The sequence below is a fragment of the Oryctolagus cuniculus genome, chromosome 5 (assembly GCF_051225735.1).
Source record: "Oryctolagus cuniculus isolate XC-2025 breed Fujian yellow rabbit chromosome 5, ASM5122573v1, whole genome shotgun sequence".
NCBI lineage: Eukaryota > Metazoa > Chordata > Mammalia > Lagomorpha > Leporidae > Oryctolagus > Oryctolagus cuniculus.
In genome coordinates this window covers 18590625-18604631 of record NC_142871.1, presented here as the reverse complement: position 1 = coordinate 18604631, position 14007 = coordinate 18590625, and the positions used below count along the sequence as shown (strand labels likewise).

Here is a 14007-nt window from a genome sequence, read left to right as displayed (position 1 = left end):
GAAAATGCTTGCTTTAAAAAATAAAAATTAAGTATCTTTGAGCTGTAAACATTATTTATTTTTATATATTTCAGGACCACATTTTAACCCCAGCGCTATTCATAACTTTTATGACAATATTGGATTTGTAGGTCCTGTGCCACCAAAACCCAAAGGTTAGTGTATCCATTAAGTGTGAAAATGTTTATATTTTGAAAAACAAGATCTTCAAACTTGGATGACTTCATTAAGAAAGTGTTTATTTTCATTAGATGCTGGGAATTGGGGAGGATACAAAAATGTGGTGTGTTTAGGCTTTTTTTTTTTTTTTTAAGAGTATGATCTTTGTAATCGCTACATGCTCCCAAAATAGCATTCTTGGTTTAAAACAAGAAGAAAAAAATCATACAGGTAAACTGTCATCTTTAAAATTTTAAACAAATGATAAGGAAGACACCTTAGGGAAGTTTATTTCTTATGAATGTGCCACGTGTTGTTTTTTAAACTTATGCATAATTCTAACTAATCAAAATATCCAAAATTCCAAATGAATGGTATCAAAAATTATTACCTGCTGTCATTTTACATTGATACTCACAGAATATTACACACCAAACTTAAAACATGTCAAAATATGTCTGTGTATTTTGATCCAGGCATTAAAATAGGCATAGAAATGGAAACAAGTACATAAATCTCACTAGTGAATAATATATAATAATATATAGACATAGTAATATATAGACATACATGTATATAGATTAAAATAAAATAACACTGTAATTATGGTACATAATTTACTTTTAACCCTAATATAAGAATAATTTGTTAATGGATATACAATATAAAAATAAGCAAATTGAAGTTGTTATCAATGTAGAAGAGTATAACTAAAAGACATGCAAATCTCAAGCTAACCACAAAGAAAAAAGACAAAATAAATCACTTTCTTAAAAACGTCTCGGGGCCAGCACTGTGACACAGTAGGTTAATCCTCGGCCTGCAGCACTGGCATCCCATATGGATGCTGGTTCCACTTTCTGCTGCTCCTCTTCTGATCCAGCTCTCTGCTGTGGCCTGGGAAAGCAATGGAAAATGGCCCAAGTGCTTGGAACCTTGCACCCATGTGGGAGACCCGGAAGAAGCTCCTGGTTCCTGGCCTCGGATGGGCCCAGCTGGGCCCAGCTCCAGCCGTTGCAACCATTTGGGGAGTGAACCAGCAGATGGAAAGTTCCCTATCACTGTCTGTAACTCTACCTCTCAAATAAATAAATAAAATCTTTAAAAAAAAAAAAAAAAACTGTCAAGTAACAGAAAACTACAATAAGGAAATTATGAAAAAAGCACTTCCAAATAGGCAGAAAACAACAAAATGGCAGTAGTCTTCATTTATCAGTTATTACCAGAAATGAAAATGCAACAAACTCACCAATAAAAACATAGACTGGATGAGTGGATTAAAGAAGCAGGATCCACAGCTCTCTGCTATATCCTGGGAAAGCAGTAGAAGATGGCCCAGGTTCTTGGGCCCCTGCATCCACATGGGTGACCCGGAAGAAGATCCTGTCTCCTGACTTTTGGATTGGCCCAGCCCCGGCTGTTGCGGATGAAAGATCGATCTCTCTGCCTCTCTGTAGCTCTGCTTCCAGATAAATAAATCTTTTATAAAAAAAAGGGGGGGGGGCAGGATCCATCAATACATTATGTACAAGTGATCCTTTTTCAGTTTGAAGGCACACATAGACTGAAAGTGCAGAGATGGAAAAGATTGTGTGTGTGTCTGTGTATGTTTTTAAAGATTTCTTTATTTATTTGATAGAGTTATGAGGGGAGGGATGGATCTTCCATCTGCTGGTTCACTCCCCAGATGTCCACAATGGCCAGGGCTGGGCCAGGCCAGAGCCAGGAGCGCCAACCAGGTCTCCCACATGGTTGGGACTTAGGCCATCCTCCACTGCTTTCTCAGGTGCATTAGCAGGGAGCTGGATCAGAAGTGGAGCAGCCGGAACATGAACCGACACCCAGTTGGGATGCTGGCATCACAGGCAGTGGCTTTACCTGCTTACACCACAACACTGGCCCCAAAAAGATATTTCTTGCAAATGCTAATTAAAAGAAGTCATGAGGGACTCTATTTATATCAGGCAAAAGAGATTTTTTTAAGCCTAAAGCTATCTCTAGAGACAATACCAACAAGACATAACAATTATAAATCCCCCCAACATCAGCACAGAAAGATGTGAAGCGGATATTGACAGATCTGAAGACAGAAGTTGGTAGCACTGTAGTGATTGTAGGAAACTTCAGTGCCCCCGTTACAACAATAGGTCCAGGCAGAAAACCAGTAAAGAAACAGCCGACCGGAACGGCCCGTAGTCCTAGCACACACAGCAGAGTGCACATGCTTCTCAAGCACTCACAGAATGTTCTCTAGGATGGATCATAATAGTTAGGAAAAAAGCCTTATTAGCAAAGTCTAAAAGAATGATCCTTTCCCACCACAGTGGATTGAAACTAGAAATAATTAGTGGCAAGAAAACCAAAACATTCATGGCAACTAAACATACTCTCGAACAACCATTGATTTTCAGGAAATCAAAGGGGAATTTTAAAAATATCTCCAGAAAAATAAAGACACAACATGCCAAAAACCCTTAGAATAAGCAGTTCTAAGAGGTAAGCTTGTAGAGATAAATGTAGTCAAACAGACTAAGCCCAAGTTAGCAGAACAAAGAAAATAATAAAGATTAGAACAAAATAGTAAAATTTTAAAAACAATAGAAAAGTAAGAGTTGGTCTTTTGAAAGTGTAAGCAAAACAGACAAAGCCTTAGATAAATTAAGAAAAAAGAAGTAAGGTGGGCATTGTGGCTCAGCAGGCTTAGGCAGCTGCGGGGGATGGCTGCACCCCGTATCAGGGGTGCCAGTTCAAGTCCAGGTACTCTGCTCTTCTGATCCCACTCTGCCAGTGTACCAGGTAGCGAGCAGGTGGTTGGGTCCCTACCACCCACAGGAAACCCAGATGAACAAGATAGCTGCAAGCCATCTATTTCCTAAGAAGACGTACAGATGGTCAGTGAGTATATGAAAAGGTGCTCAGCTTCACCAGTCTTCAGGGAAATGCAAATCAAAACCACAATGAAATATCACCTTACAAACCTATTAGAATGGCTGTTATCAGAAACAGGATAAACACGTGTTGGTGATGAAACAAGGAAATGGGAACCTTGTACACCGTTGGTAGAAATGTAAACTGGTTAGAGTCATTATGGAAAACTCTGTGGAGGTTCCCCCCAAAATTAAAAAGCTGACGATACAGCAGTTCTGTCTGCTTCAGGGTGCATATCAAAAGGAAATAAAATCAGTATGGAGAAGATACCTGCACTCTCTTGTTCATTGCAGCATTATTCACAACTGACAGATTATGGAAGCATCCTAAAGATTCGTTGACAGGTGACTGTATAAAGGAAATGTGAACATGTGAGAGAGATACACACAATACACAGTAAAAGAATATTCAGCTTTTAAAAAGAAGGAAATCGTGTGATAACGTGGATAAACTTGGAAGACATTATGCTAAGTGAAATAAGCCACAGAAAGACAAACACTGTGCAATCTTGTCTATAGGTAGAATCTAAAAATGTCAAACCTAGAGTAGAATGGTGATTGATTACCAGAGCCTGAGAGTGCCAGGACATGGGAGCTGTCTGTCCAGGGACTCAGAGTTGCGTGATGCAGAAGTAAGTCTGGGCCGGCATCCCATGTGGCGCCGGGTCTAGTCCCAGCTGCTCCTCTTCTGATCCAGCTCTCTGCTGTGGGCTGGGAGAGCAGTGGTGGATGGCCCAAGTCCTTGGGCGCCTGCACCCGCGTGGGAGACCCAGAATAAGCTCCTGGCTCCTGGCCTCAGATCGGCTCTGCTCTGGCCATTGTGGCCATTTGGGGAGTGAACCAGCGGATGGAAGACCTCTCCCTTTGTCTCTCCCTCTCACTGTCTGCAATTTTACCTCTCAAGTAAATAAATAAAATTAAAAAAAAAAAGAAATAAGTTCTGGTGACTGTAGTTAATATTTTATTATATACACTGCTTAAAATTTGCTACTGCTAGATCTTAAGTGTTCTCACCATACATGTAAAAGATACGGACTCACATGAGGTGCTGAAGGTGTTAGTTGTCTTCATTGTGGTAAATACAGTGCGTATGTGTATCAAGTTGTACAGCTTAAATCTGTACATACCTCACTGTCAGCAGTATCTCAGTAAAACCAGCAGACAAGCAGCATGGACAAACAAAAAATGCTACAGCACACATCCTAGTACACTAAGTCACCCAAGAGAGGAGGATCCAGTGGGCGGCGGTGGAGCTCTGTCAGCCCACTAACATGACACCACACGTGCTCAGTTCTTGTATGCTCACGTTTCTTATATGTATGTTTGTATTTTCAAAGGACTTTAGGAAGAAAAACATTTCTTATTTATATTCTTCCTTCATAGTAAACATGAAGGCTTAAGAAGTAGAACGACTAGGAATTATCAGTAGAAAAGTACACATCTTTATTGAGACTGGACTTCTCAGACACCCTCTAAGATGTATAGTTACTGTCACTAAGAGACTACATAACACAGAGGAGGAAACTGGGGAGGCTGCAGAATACAAAATTGAAGTATTTCGTGAATCAAGCGGTTTGTACCTCATATGCTCACATAATGCCAGGAAACCGTGTTGAATGGGGCTTTCGAACAGGAGGCAGCAAACTGCTATGTGGGCTGAATCTAGCCCACCATCTGTTTTTATCAGTAAAATTTTTGGAGCAAGAAATGGCAACAAGAAAGAACAAGGGCTAGTGGTGTGGTGTAGCGGTTTACGCGCGCCAGCATCCCATGTGGGCACCAGTTCGAGACCCAGCTACTCCACTTCCAATACAGCTCCCTGCTAGTGGCCTAGGAAAGCAATAGAGGATGACCCAAGTGCTTGGGCCCTTGCACCCACATAGGAGACCCAGAAGAAGCTCCTGGCTTCAGACTGGCCCAGCCCTGACCCTTGCAGCCAATAAAGCAGCAGATAGAAGATCTTTCTGTTTCCCTCTCTCCTCTCTCCCTAACTCTGCCTTTCAAATAAATAAAAAATAAATCTTTAAAAGCACTATCAAAAAAATATTAAACTTACAAGAGTAATTCCAAAATTTCGTGGAAAAGGAAATTAAAAGATAAGTTTATTTTGGTGCGGAAAAATTTGAAATCCATGCATAGGGAGGTGTTCAGAAAGTTCACAGAAATAGGTTTTATGAAAAGTGGATTTCCATTTTTGTTTGCCAAAATAAATTTTTTTAACTTCTAAATGTTATTTGAAAGGGAGACTGCTAGAGATCCCATGTGCTGGTAAAATTCCTACACGCCCCCAACAGCCAGGGCTGCGCCTGAGAGCCAGAAACTCAATCCAGGTCGCCCGCGTGGGTGGCAGGGACCCGCCTGCTGCTTCTCAGCGTGTGCAGTTGACAGGAAGCTGAGGTGGGAGCAGAACTGGGACTTGAATCCCAGTTTTCCAACACGGGGTGGATGTAAGATCCCAAGTAGCATCCGAACTGCTACAGCAGATGCCTGTCCTGAAGTTACCTTCCAGTTCCATGTTTCTACCGACGTTTGCAGTTCCCTCGTAGTTAGCTGTCGTATAAAGAATAGTATTTACAGAGGAACAGAAGTGAGGTGAAGGCGTTTGGCACAGTGAGTACTCCAGCACTGGATACCATTTACATCTAGTCTAATAAAGGAATAGAGGAAACTGCAATAAGCAGAGACTCCTTAAAGTAAGCAAGTGGGTATTTCAGACTGAATGAGTTTCCTTCATAGACTGCTTTTGCTATCTTGGAGAAACGAATTTTTCTTAGGAAGAGGCCTGCTTTTTTTCAACATAATCCGTTACTTAGGCCTTGGAGGAGTGTGGGAGGTGGAGCATAGATAGAATCGGAGAGTTCTGGACAGTCGCTCCTGCAGGACGAGTCCGTGAGAGCTCATTTTACTGTTCGGTCTGCTTTTGTGTATTTGAAACTTTCCGTGATAAAAAGTCAGAAAAAAGAAAAATCCATTACTCAAAAGCTTTTTCAACAAAACAGAAGTTCGTGTGTTGGCTGTTTGGAGAGAAGTGAGGAATCTTTCTTTTTTTCATAATGCTGAAATAAGGAGACATTAATTCATGTTGTATAGAGGTTTATTTAGTTCTTGAAGTCAGTTCTGCTCCACAATACAGAGACTTTTTTTTTAGCAGCCAAAATTAAATGTGGAAATCACATGTTCTCTTTTGCAGTCGTCTTCTGTTTTCCAGTTCTTACTGTTTTTAGTTCCCAAATAGCCTCTAATAAAAAATGTTCATAATGCTAAGTACCAAATGAGATTATGCAGATGTAAGAATTGCAGATTGTTCATGCAGAAAACATTCTGTAGAGTCCTTGTTGACTGCTTAGGCATTATATTACTTAAATCATGAAGAAGTGGCAGGCTTTTGGCAGAGTGGTAAAGATACCACTTGGGACTCATCCATCCCATATTGGAGTGCTGTACCCCCACTCCAGATTTCTACTGTGCACCCTGGGAGGCAGCCAGCGGGGGCTCAAGCAGTTGGGTTCCTGCCACCCATGTGGGAGGCTCACATGAGTTCCTGGCTTCTAGCTCCAGCATGCCCAGCCTAACTGTTAGTGTGTATCTGAGGAGTGAACCAGTGGATGGGAGATCTCCCCCATCTCTGCATAGACAGATAAAAGGAAATTATAATAAGATGCTGGCTTCTTCATGGTCTCCCTAAAATTTAACCTTTGCAGTTAAACAGAGAGACAAAATTTTACTAAAAACATGGCCTAAGAACAAAAATCTAGTAAGATGTAGCCCCAGGTTAAAAGTCACTCTATTAAATATTTCCCTGCTGTGAAATAATTTTAGGTGGTAAAAAGTCACACTTTGTGGACACTATTTCTTTTAATGTGTGTCAGGACATACTAATATTGTCAGACTCTTGATATTCAAATGTTTTTACTTAGGGTAAGACTTACTGGTTTTAAAAGTATTCAGTTTGAGAAAAAACCATATAATTAATACTGTCGTGTTGTTCATGCATGTGACAAAAATTGGGACAATGGAAAACCAATTCCTAAAGTTGAAGCTTTGTGGTAAAATATCTTAAGGGCCATCAGTAAATGAGGTACTGTTTTAATGGGTACAGAGTACCAAAATAGCAATTATTTTTAATTTGGTATAACAAAACTTCACTTTCTGTGTTTTCATCTATTATGTACAATCATTTCTCTTGAAATAGAAAAAAAAATGTAATTACCAACTCAGTGGAGTCGGTAGCGTTTGTGCATTATTAATTTACATTGTTTTTAAGGAGTTTTGAGTCTTCAGAGCATAGAGACACCCAACAATGTGTGCTCCTTTTTCTTTGCACCCCCTAAAATCTCTGGGAGTACAGTTTCAAATCCATTATGAGATTCGAATTTCAAGTTTACAAGCATCATTCCATACACCAGACGAGAGCTGAGGAAGACAATTCTTCCCGCGAGATGCCTCTGTCCTTTGAAGCACTCCTGACACCGGCCCTCCCGGGGAAGGAGGCTGGGCGGGCCGAGGGCTGTGGTCTGTCCGGGGGCACAGAGGGAGGCATCAGGAGGAAGGACGGAGCCGGGGCAGACCCGTCCTCGCCTCGCCCGTTCCCAGGCTGCCTTATCTTCTGCCAAATGAAATGCGGGCGGGAAATAAGCAGGAAGTGAAGTGATAAAATGCGTTCACTGATCGACGTTTCCAGTGTCTTGATAAGTAAAGATGAGGGGCGCTCGGCCTGCTTCCTTCCCCGCGTCGTTCAGAGCTTAGGTTTCCAGCAGGTTCAGAGCCCTGGTGAGACACACGTGAGCCACCTCTCGGGCGCCGTGGGTGTCGGTGTCGCTCTCCAGGACCAGCCCCTTCACGGCCCTGAGCGACCCTGGGAGTCCTTGCCCGCAGTCGGATCCCTCCTGCCTACTGAAGTTTGGGAAAGCGATGTGTCTCCCGCCTGGGGGAGGTGCGGGGCCGCCGCCCCCGGCGCAGGAGGGCCCGCTCCAGCCCGAAGCCCCCTCCACTGACACCCGCCTCGTGCTGTTGCCAGGAGTCTTCAGGCTTGGTGATCTTTGACTTCTAAAATATTTTTTTTTTTTTTTGCTTCCTTGCAGATCAAAGGTCCACCATCAAAACACCAAAGACTCAAGACACCGACGATGATGAGGGGGCTCAGTGGAATTGTACTGCCTGTACCTTTCTGAACCACCCCGCCTTAATCCGCTGTGAACAGTGTGAGATGCCGCGGCATTTCTGAGCCAGAAGGCCCGTCTCCTCTCGCAAACCGCATCTGAAGGTCAAGCAACGAGGGCGTCCCCGGGGCCGAGTTTCACTGCTTCCTAGGATTTTGCAGAGTGAAGGTGTGGAGGGCCGGCCCGCAGAGTTCCCGATACCTCAGCGTGGCGCCCGGGCAGGTGGAAGCCGGCGCGGGGGCGCGGGGACGGCGGCCTGCGGGAGGACTCGGCTGCCCGCCGCCCGGCGCCGCGCGGACGGTGCTCACCGTGAATGCCCAGCGGGCCTCGCACCCGGTTCCCCTCCTGTCACTACAGAGTTCTGGCAAGAGGAGGGCGCGCAGCGGCCGCTTGTGTCCCGCGTCACCTGGAAGCCCTCAGTGAAACACTACGCACGCACGCACGCGAAGAGAAGGAGCAAGGGCTCGCTACTGGTCTCCTTGCTGCCGCACAGTGCCCACGGGAGGGGAGGAACTTCACGCATCTGTGGTACTCTCGCTCGTCTCCGTCTTCCCTGAAACCATCTCTGTGAAGCCAGCGTCCAGGGTCTCGGATGGGAAGGAGAGCACGCATTGTCTAGAAACGCGCAGTGAAACCCCAGCTTGTCCTACTGTACACATCTCTCAAGTCTGCGCTAAGGGACTGCCTTATTATTTTCTTATATTTCTATATGTATAGTGTAATAGCCTTTTGTTAACTAATCTTCTTTTTTCCTTTTAGTGATTAAGCACGCTCATGTCCCTTTTTAAGCCTCCCCTGAGAGAAGCAATGCCGTAAAATAAAAAAGCATTAATGAAATGAAATGATGCACGAAGTAACTGCTCTGCTTCCTCTGTGCCCGGCCCTCGCCCTGGCCCTCGCCCGGGCCCTGGGGAGAGGTGGTGCTGCCCTGTGAGGACGCGCAGGTGCTGCCCGGTGCACTGCATCTGTGTCTGGCACAGCGCACGCTGACTGTCGCAGCGGGTGACACAACCGTGTTTGGTCTTCCATGGGGAAGCGGAAAACAAAAAGGTATTTTTAACCCACTGACAGCTTGTCTCGTCTGCCTGGTGTCCCACAGAACCTTCGCGGGAGCGTGTTCCCGGGGAAGGACAGGCTTCCCAAGCAGCAACAGCAGCAGTGCCAACAGCCCGTTCTTTTTGGAGAGAAGTTTAAATGCTTTACTGTTCGGGGCAGTCTGTCTCCAAACCTGACTTGGTGGTAGGATCATGTGTATTTATGAAACAAGGCTAAGTCATATTTAGGACAACTGAAGAAAAGCTGGAAAAAAAAAAAAAGAAAAACAAGCAAACTTGAACGCTGAAGCAACCTCAAGCATCTCTTTTATTTTGATGATCTATTTTTGTAAGGAAAGTAAATATTCAGATGACCAGGAATGTATGTAACTACAGGAAATCAAGACAAATAACAGCATGCATTCAAAAAGACAGAATTCAGGAATTATCCATCAGTGCTTAGAATGGGGCTAACGGAAGTGCTGAGATCTAGCAAAGGTTAGAAGATGATGTAGACCGTCACCCACTGTAAATGTTTGCAAACGGCTACATGTTAAGTCCACAGGAGTATTTCAGAACTCTGTGAACGTCAGAGCCTTGGCCTTGGCCTTGAGGCTTTGCATTTTGTAGGTGGGAAGAGACGTGACAATCCTAGTTCATTAGACCATAGACCCAGAGCCTTACCATTTGATGCATTTTGTTTTAAAAATAGGCCTTGTTTCTCAGCTTCATCTGCAGTTCTATGTGAAGATTGATAAATCAGTTTTTACTTGTTTTATTAATAAAACGTAATTTGGATATCTTGAGTTGATGGTTTTGTGATTTAGCTGGGTAAACTATCTTTGTAACAGATAAGTTATTTATAAAAATTAAAAAACTTATATTCTAATGTGGATTTTGTGACTGGTTTTTAAAAGTTGGGCTGGAAGATGATTTGTGCTCCAGGTGAACATTCGCTCATGAGCTGAAATCCGGGAAAACGCGTTCCCTGGAGTCTTCTCGCGCCCTGCTTGGCGTCCAGCCGCGTCCGTCGGCTCCCCTGAGCTCCGTTGAGCAGGGGAAGGGCAGCCGTGCCTCACCAGAGCCGAGGGATGCGCTGGGCTGCTTGTTGTGTTTCTTGATGGCTGAAAATGCACCCCATTGTGGTGGCGTCTTGGGTCCTGCAGCCTCAAGCACTATCTAGTTCCTGTTCTCTGTGCCTGTGATGTGTACCTGCTAGGGGTGGGGGTGCTTCTCTTGTTCCATATTCACAGATTTCAAAAAGTTACAGTGCGGGTTTCCTGAGCATGGTAGCACAGCCGACCTCACTGTGACCTGACTGGAGGGAGGCCTCCCTGAGTTGCCTTTTAAGGGAAGGAGATACCTGGTGCTAAGGAATTTGCAGCCTGGACGTGGTGGTGGGCTGGAGACACCTTTGGGAATGAGGGCATTAAAGCGTGATTGCAGGTCTGAGGACGACACATCAGAAGATGGACAGGCTTCTGTGCATTTCTCGCCACCAGCTCTCCTCGGGTGCTAACATTTAAAGGAGTGGAAGGCAGGAATTGGTAGTTGATACAAACTGCAGTTCTCGGAAAACTGTCACGTTAAAATGTTGGCTTGTTTCTGTTGCATCCAGTGCATTCTACAGATACACACGCTGTAAGCTAAGTTTGTGAAAATTTATTTTTCTTTTACAGTCTCCTTTTACTTTTTTAAACGACCAACCTGAACCAGTCTACTAATATTAATTAATTTTATGTTGGAGCATCAAACTTGTGCAGCAAAACACAGCCACAGATAGTCCGAAACTATATTAGCTACGAACTATAAACTTGGGTTCTCATCAAAGCACCTATGGGTAGCAAAACTAGTTAACATTTCGTCAGCTTCCTCCATCTTGATTTAATGCTGATGAGAAAAGGCAGGTAAGCAGTGGTAGGTCTAGGAGGTGACCGGCATGAGATGCAATATCATATGGGACCTTCAGGAATTCAAGTTGGCTGTATTGCCCTGGAAAACACTGTTAATCCCGCCGGGAGCAAAGACCACTGGAGACTGGTGATCTGCATGCTGGGGGTTCGCCCTGTTTCCCCTGCAGTGCCACACAGTCCTACCCTGCTGAGTGAACAGATTGCCGAAGCTACAATTTGACACCCAGGACTCACAGCTTTGTATTCATTAATTGAGGGTGGCTCCCTAACCCATGGTGTGCAGCAGGTTGGTGTGGTTTTGCGTTGAGTAGGTTAAACCCTCCTCAGAGGTGTTGTGAGGGTTCATGTGAAACTGAGCCAACCCCTTCCCTCAATGGGAATGACATGCTTCCCTCGACAGTATCAATTCACAGGTAAGTTTGCTATTTGTCTGACTTGGGCTAGGGACACCTCAGTGGTTCAGAGTTTGGTATTTGAATCAGATTAATTGTTCCCTCTTTCAATGTCAAAGATTGGTCGCTTTGCAGAGCTTATAAAACTGTCAAAGGCTGACATGAAGATCGAGTGTTTGTATTTCTGTTGCATGTCCAGCTATCTAAAGACTGTGTTTTATGATGGGTGATAGCAAATGATCTCCAGGGAAATAAACACGATGTGACGGACGTATTCCCGCGTGCAGATATGCAGATTCGCTGACCTGAGGTTCACATCACACTAGTGCCTCGTTGCAGGCCCGCTAGTCCTCTTTCTCTCTTTTCTGAGGACGGCATCCCCCCCCCAGCTACATAACAAAAACTCCTTACAACTTGATGCTCTTCATTCCAAAAGTGTTGGCAGTGATGCTGGCAGCACAGTCCACAGATAACCTCACCATGCACAGCTTTCCAGAGAAGGAGAAGGAAAACCCCCACTCCCACTCCCACCTGGAGCTGCTGGGCAGGCTGTGGGCGCGTTCTCACTGTGGTCTCACTGATGGCCCTACCTCCGGGTTCTTGAGCCTCCCTTGCACACTGTGCTGGGTTACGCACAGCCTCCTGTCCCGGGATCTTCTGGGTTCCCGTTGCTCTCTGGGCTGACTCGGTAAGGCAGCCTGCTCTCTGGACCGTAGCTGCTGCTTCAGGGACTTCCTCTACTGCAGCAGAATCCTCTGTAACAACTCAGTCTGAATTCTTCCCTTCGTAGCCGGTGCACCTCCCCACCAGTGTACTCTGGTTCATCTCATTTTCCCTACGTATGTGCTTAGCTTTTATTAAAGAGGATCAGGTCAAGGTGAAGATCAGGAAGCCTTTGCAGACTGCACCTTCTCCTGGAACTTGGGTTGTGTGTCTGTCGCTCATCGCTACTCTGAACCCTCCAGTTAAATGTACCCTGACAAAGTGAGTGTCGTACCCCCGCAGAAAGCACCCTGAATGCATGCATCAGGAATTGTTGACACTGATAATGATTAAGGTCATTTCTAACATTTATTCAAGTTAACCAGTGGGTTGCTGCCGTTTTGAACTTTGTATGAGTTTTCCCATAGGACTGATAATACAAATGACAGCTTTCCAGGCCAGAGCACTCATTAGCTGCAGTGCTGTTTGCGGTAGTGAAATACGGCCTGGCCCTACTGGGATGCAGACGCAGTCAAGTTAGCTGCGAGAGAATGCTCTCATTGTCTTCTGTGTGGTGCTGGGGGAGGCGGGGGAGGGGAGACCTTCGTGGATATCTAGACACTCAGAAACTGGCCCTTGAAATTCCAGCTCCTGGTTCTATTACTTCAGATTTCCCGTCAAAGTTTACAAATGGGCTTTTCTTGCATACAGGTGTTTGGGTGACTTCTTGTCCTTAGACAAAGCAGAGAGTGATGGGGGGGGGTTGTATTTTTCTGAAGAAAACTAAGGAAGAAGAAAATAGAATGCAAAGTGGGCAGCAACCCACCCACCCCCCTTTCCCAGGAAAGGTGGAAAGACAGGTTTGGGGCTAAAGATTTGCCTGCGGCGAGCAGGGAGGGACTGTGTGTGTCTGGAAATTGGGTGCACAGAACCAGGACACTGCCTGTGTAATGAGTGACATGAAACAAGCCTGTGGTTTATGACCTGAGTTGGCTGAAGTCTTAATTACTGCCTTTGCAGTTTTTAATAGAAGCCTTTCACATGTCCTTTTGCTGAAGTGCCAGATTCTTTCCGTAACAGAACAGCATGTACACCTTAAACACTAATTTGCTAATCCAGCCAGCCGAGCTCTGCTAAGCTAACAACTAAGCAATGCGCACGGTCTTGTGCCAGTGAGCGATGGCAGGTGATTTTTTTTATTTTGCTATGATTATGAAGGATCTGAAAATGTAATGACATCTATCAAATGGCAAAAACACCCAGCAACGTTTTTTAATGAGCTGGCCACAGTATCACTGTCGTTAACAACCTCAACCTTTTCTTTTCTTCCATTCACTATCATTAATATGCTCCAGGTTAATACTGGCTTCAGGTTACAAGAAATGATGACTCCCCAAGTCCTAAAACAAGTTAGAAAAGTGGTCCCTGAAACCCTGGCATTTCCCCTGAGCGTGGCTGTGTTTGGCCGTAACACACTTGCTGCTGGTGCAAGGCCTTTGCTTTGTCAGCATTCTGAGTCCATGAGCGCAAGGATTTGCTAAGTCTCGTGGACGACTTTGAGTAGGCATGACACCGGGAGTCTAAGAGGAGGGACTCACCTTCCTTCTCAAGGCTGCTTATAACATTTTAGCTTTCGCTAGGCAATCGGCTGGCTACCTCCATTCTTTCCTCGCATGATCTATCGTGCATTTCTTTGCTTAGGGTCCATCTTCCTCTACCTC

At 44.8% G+C, this 14007-nt stretch overlaps 1 protein-coding gene across 4 annotated transcripts in view; it reads left to right on the top strand.

Moving 5' to 3' along the window:
• Positions 1-10168, top strand: part of TAB2 (TGF-beta activated kinase 1 (MAP3K7) binding protein 2) — a 99516-nt gene extending 89348 nt beyond the window's left edge. For all 4 annotated transcript variants that reach the window (XM_051836814.3, XM_051836815.3, XM_089333644.1 and 1 more), the window contains 2 exons: positions 75-155; positions 8168-10168. In XM_051836814.3, the coding sequence (XP_051692774.1) occupies positions 75-155; positions 8168-8310 (224 nt within the window). In that variant the 3' untranslated portion in view covers positions 8311-10168. The remainder of the gene's footprint in view (positions 1-74; positions 156-8167) is intronic.
• Positions 10169-14007: the final 3839 nt, after the last annotated feature.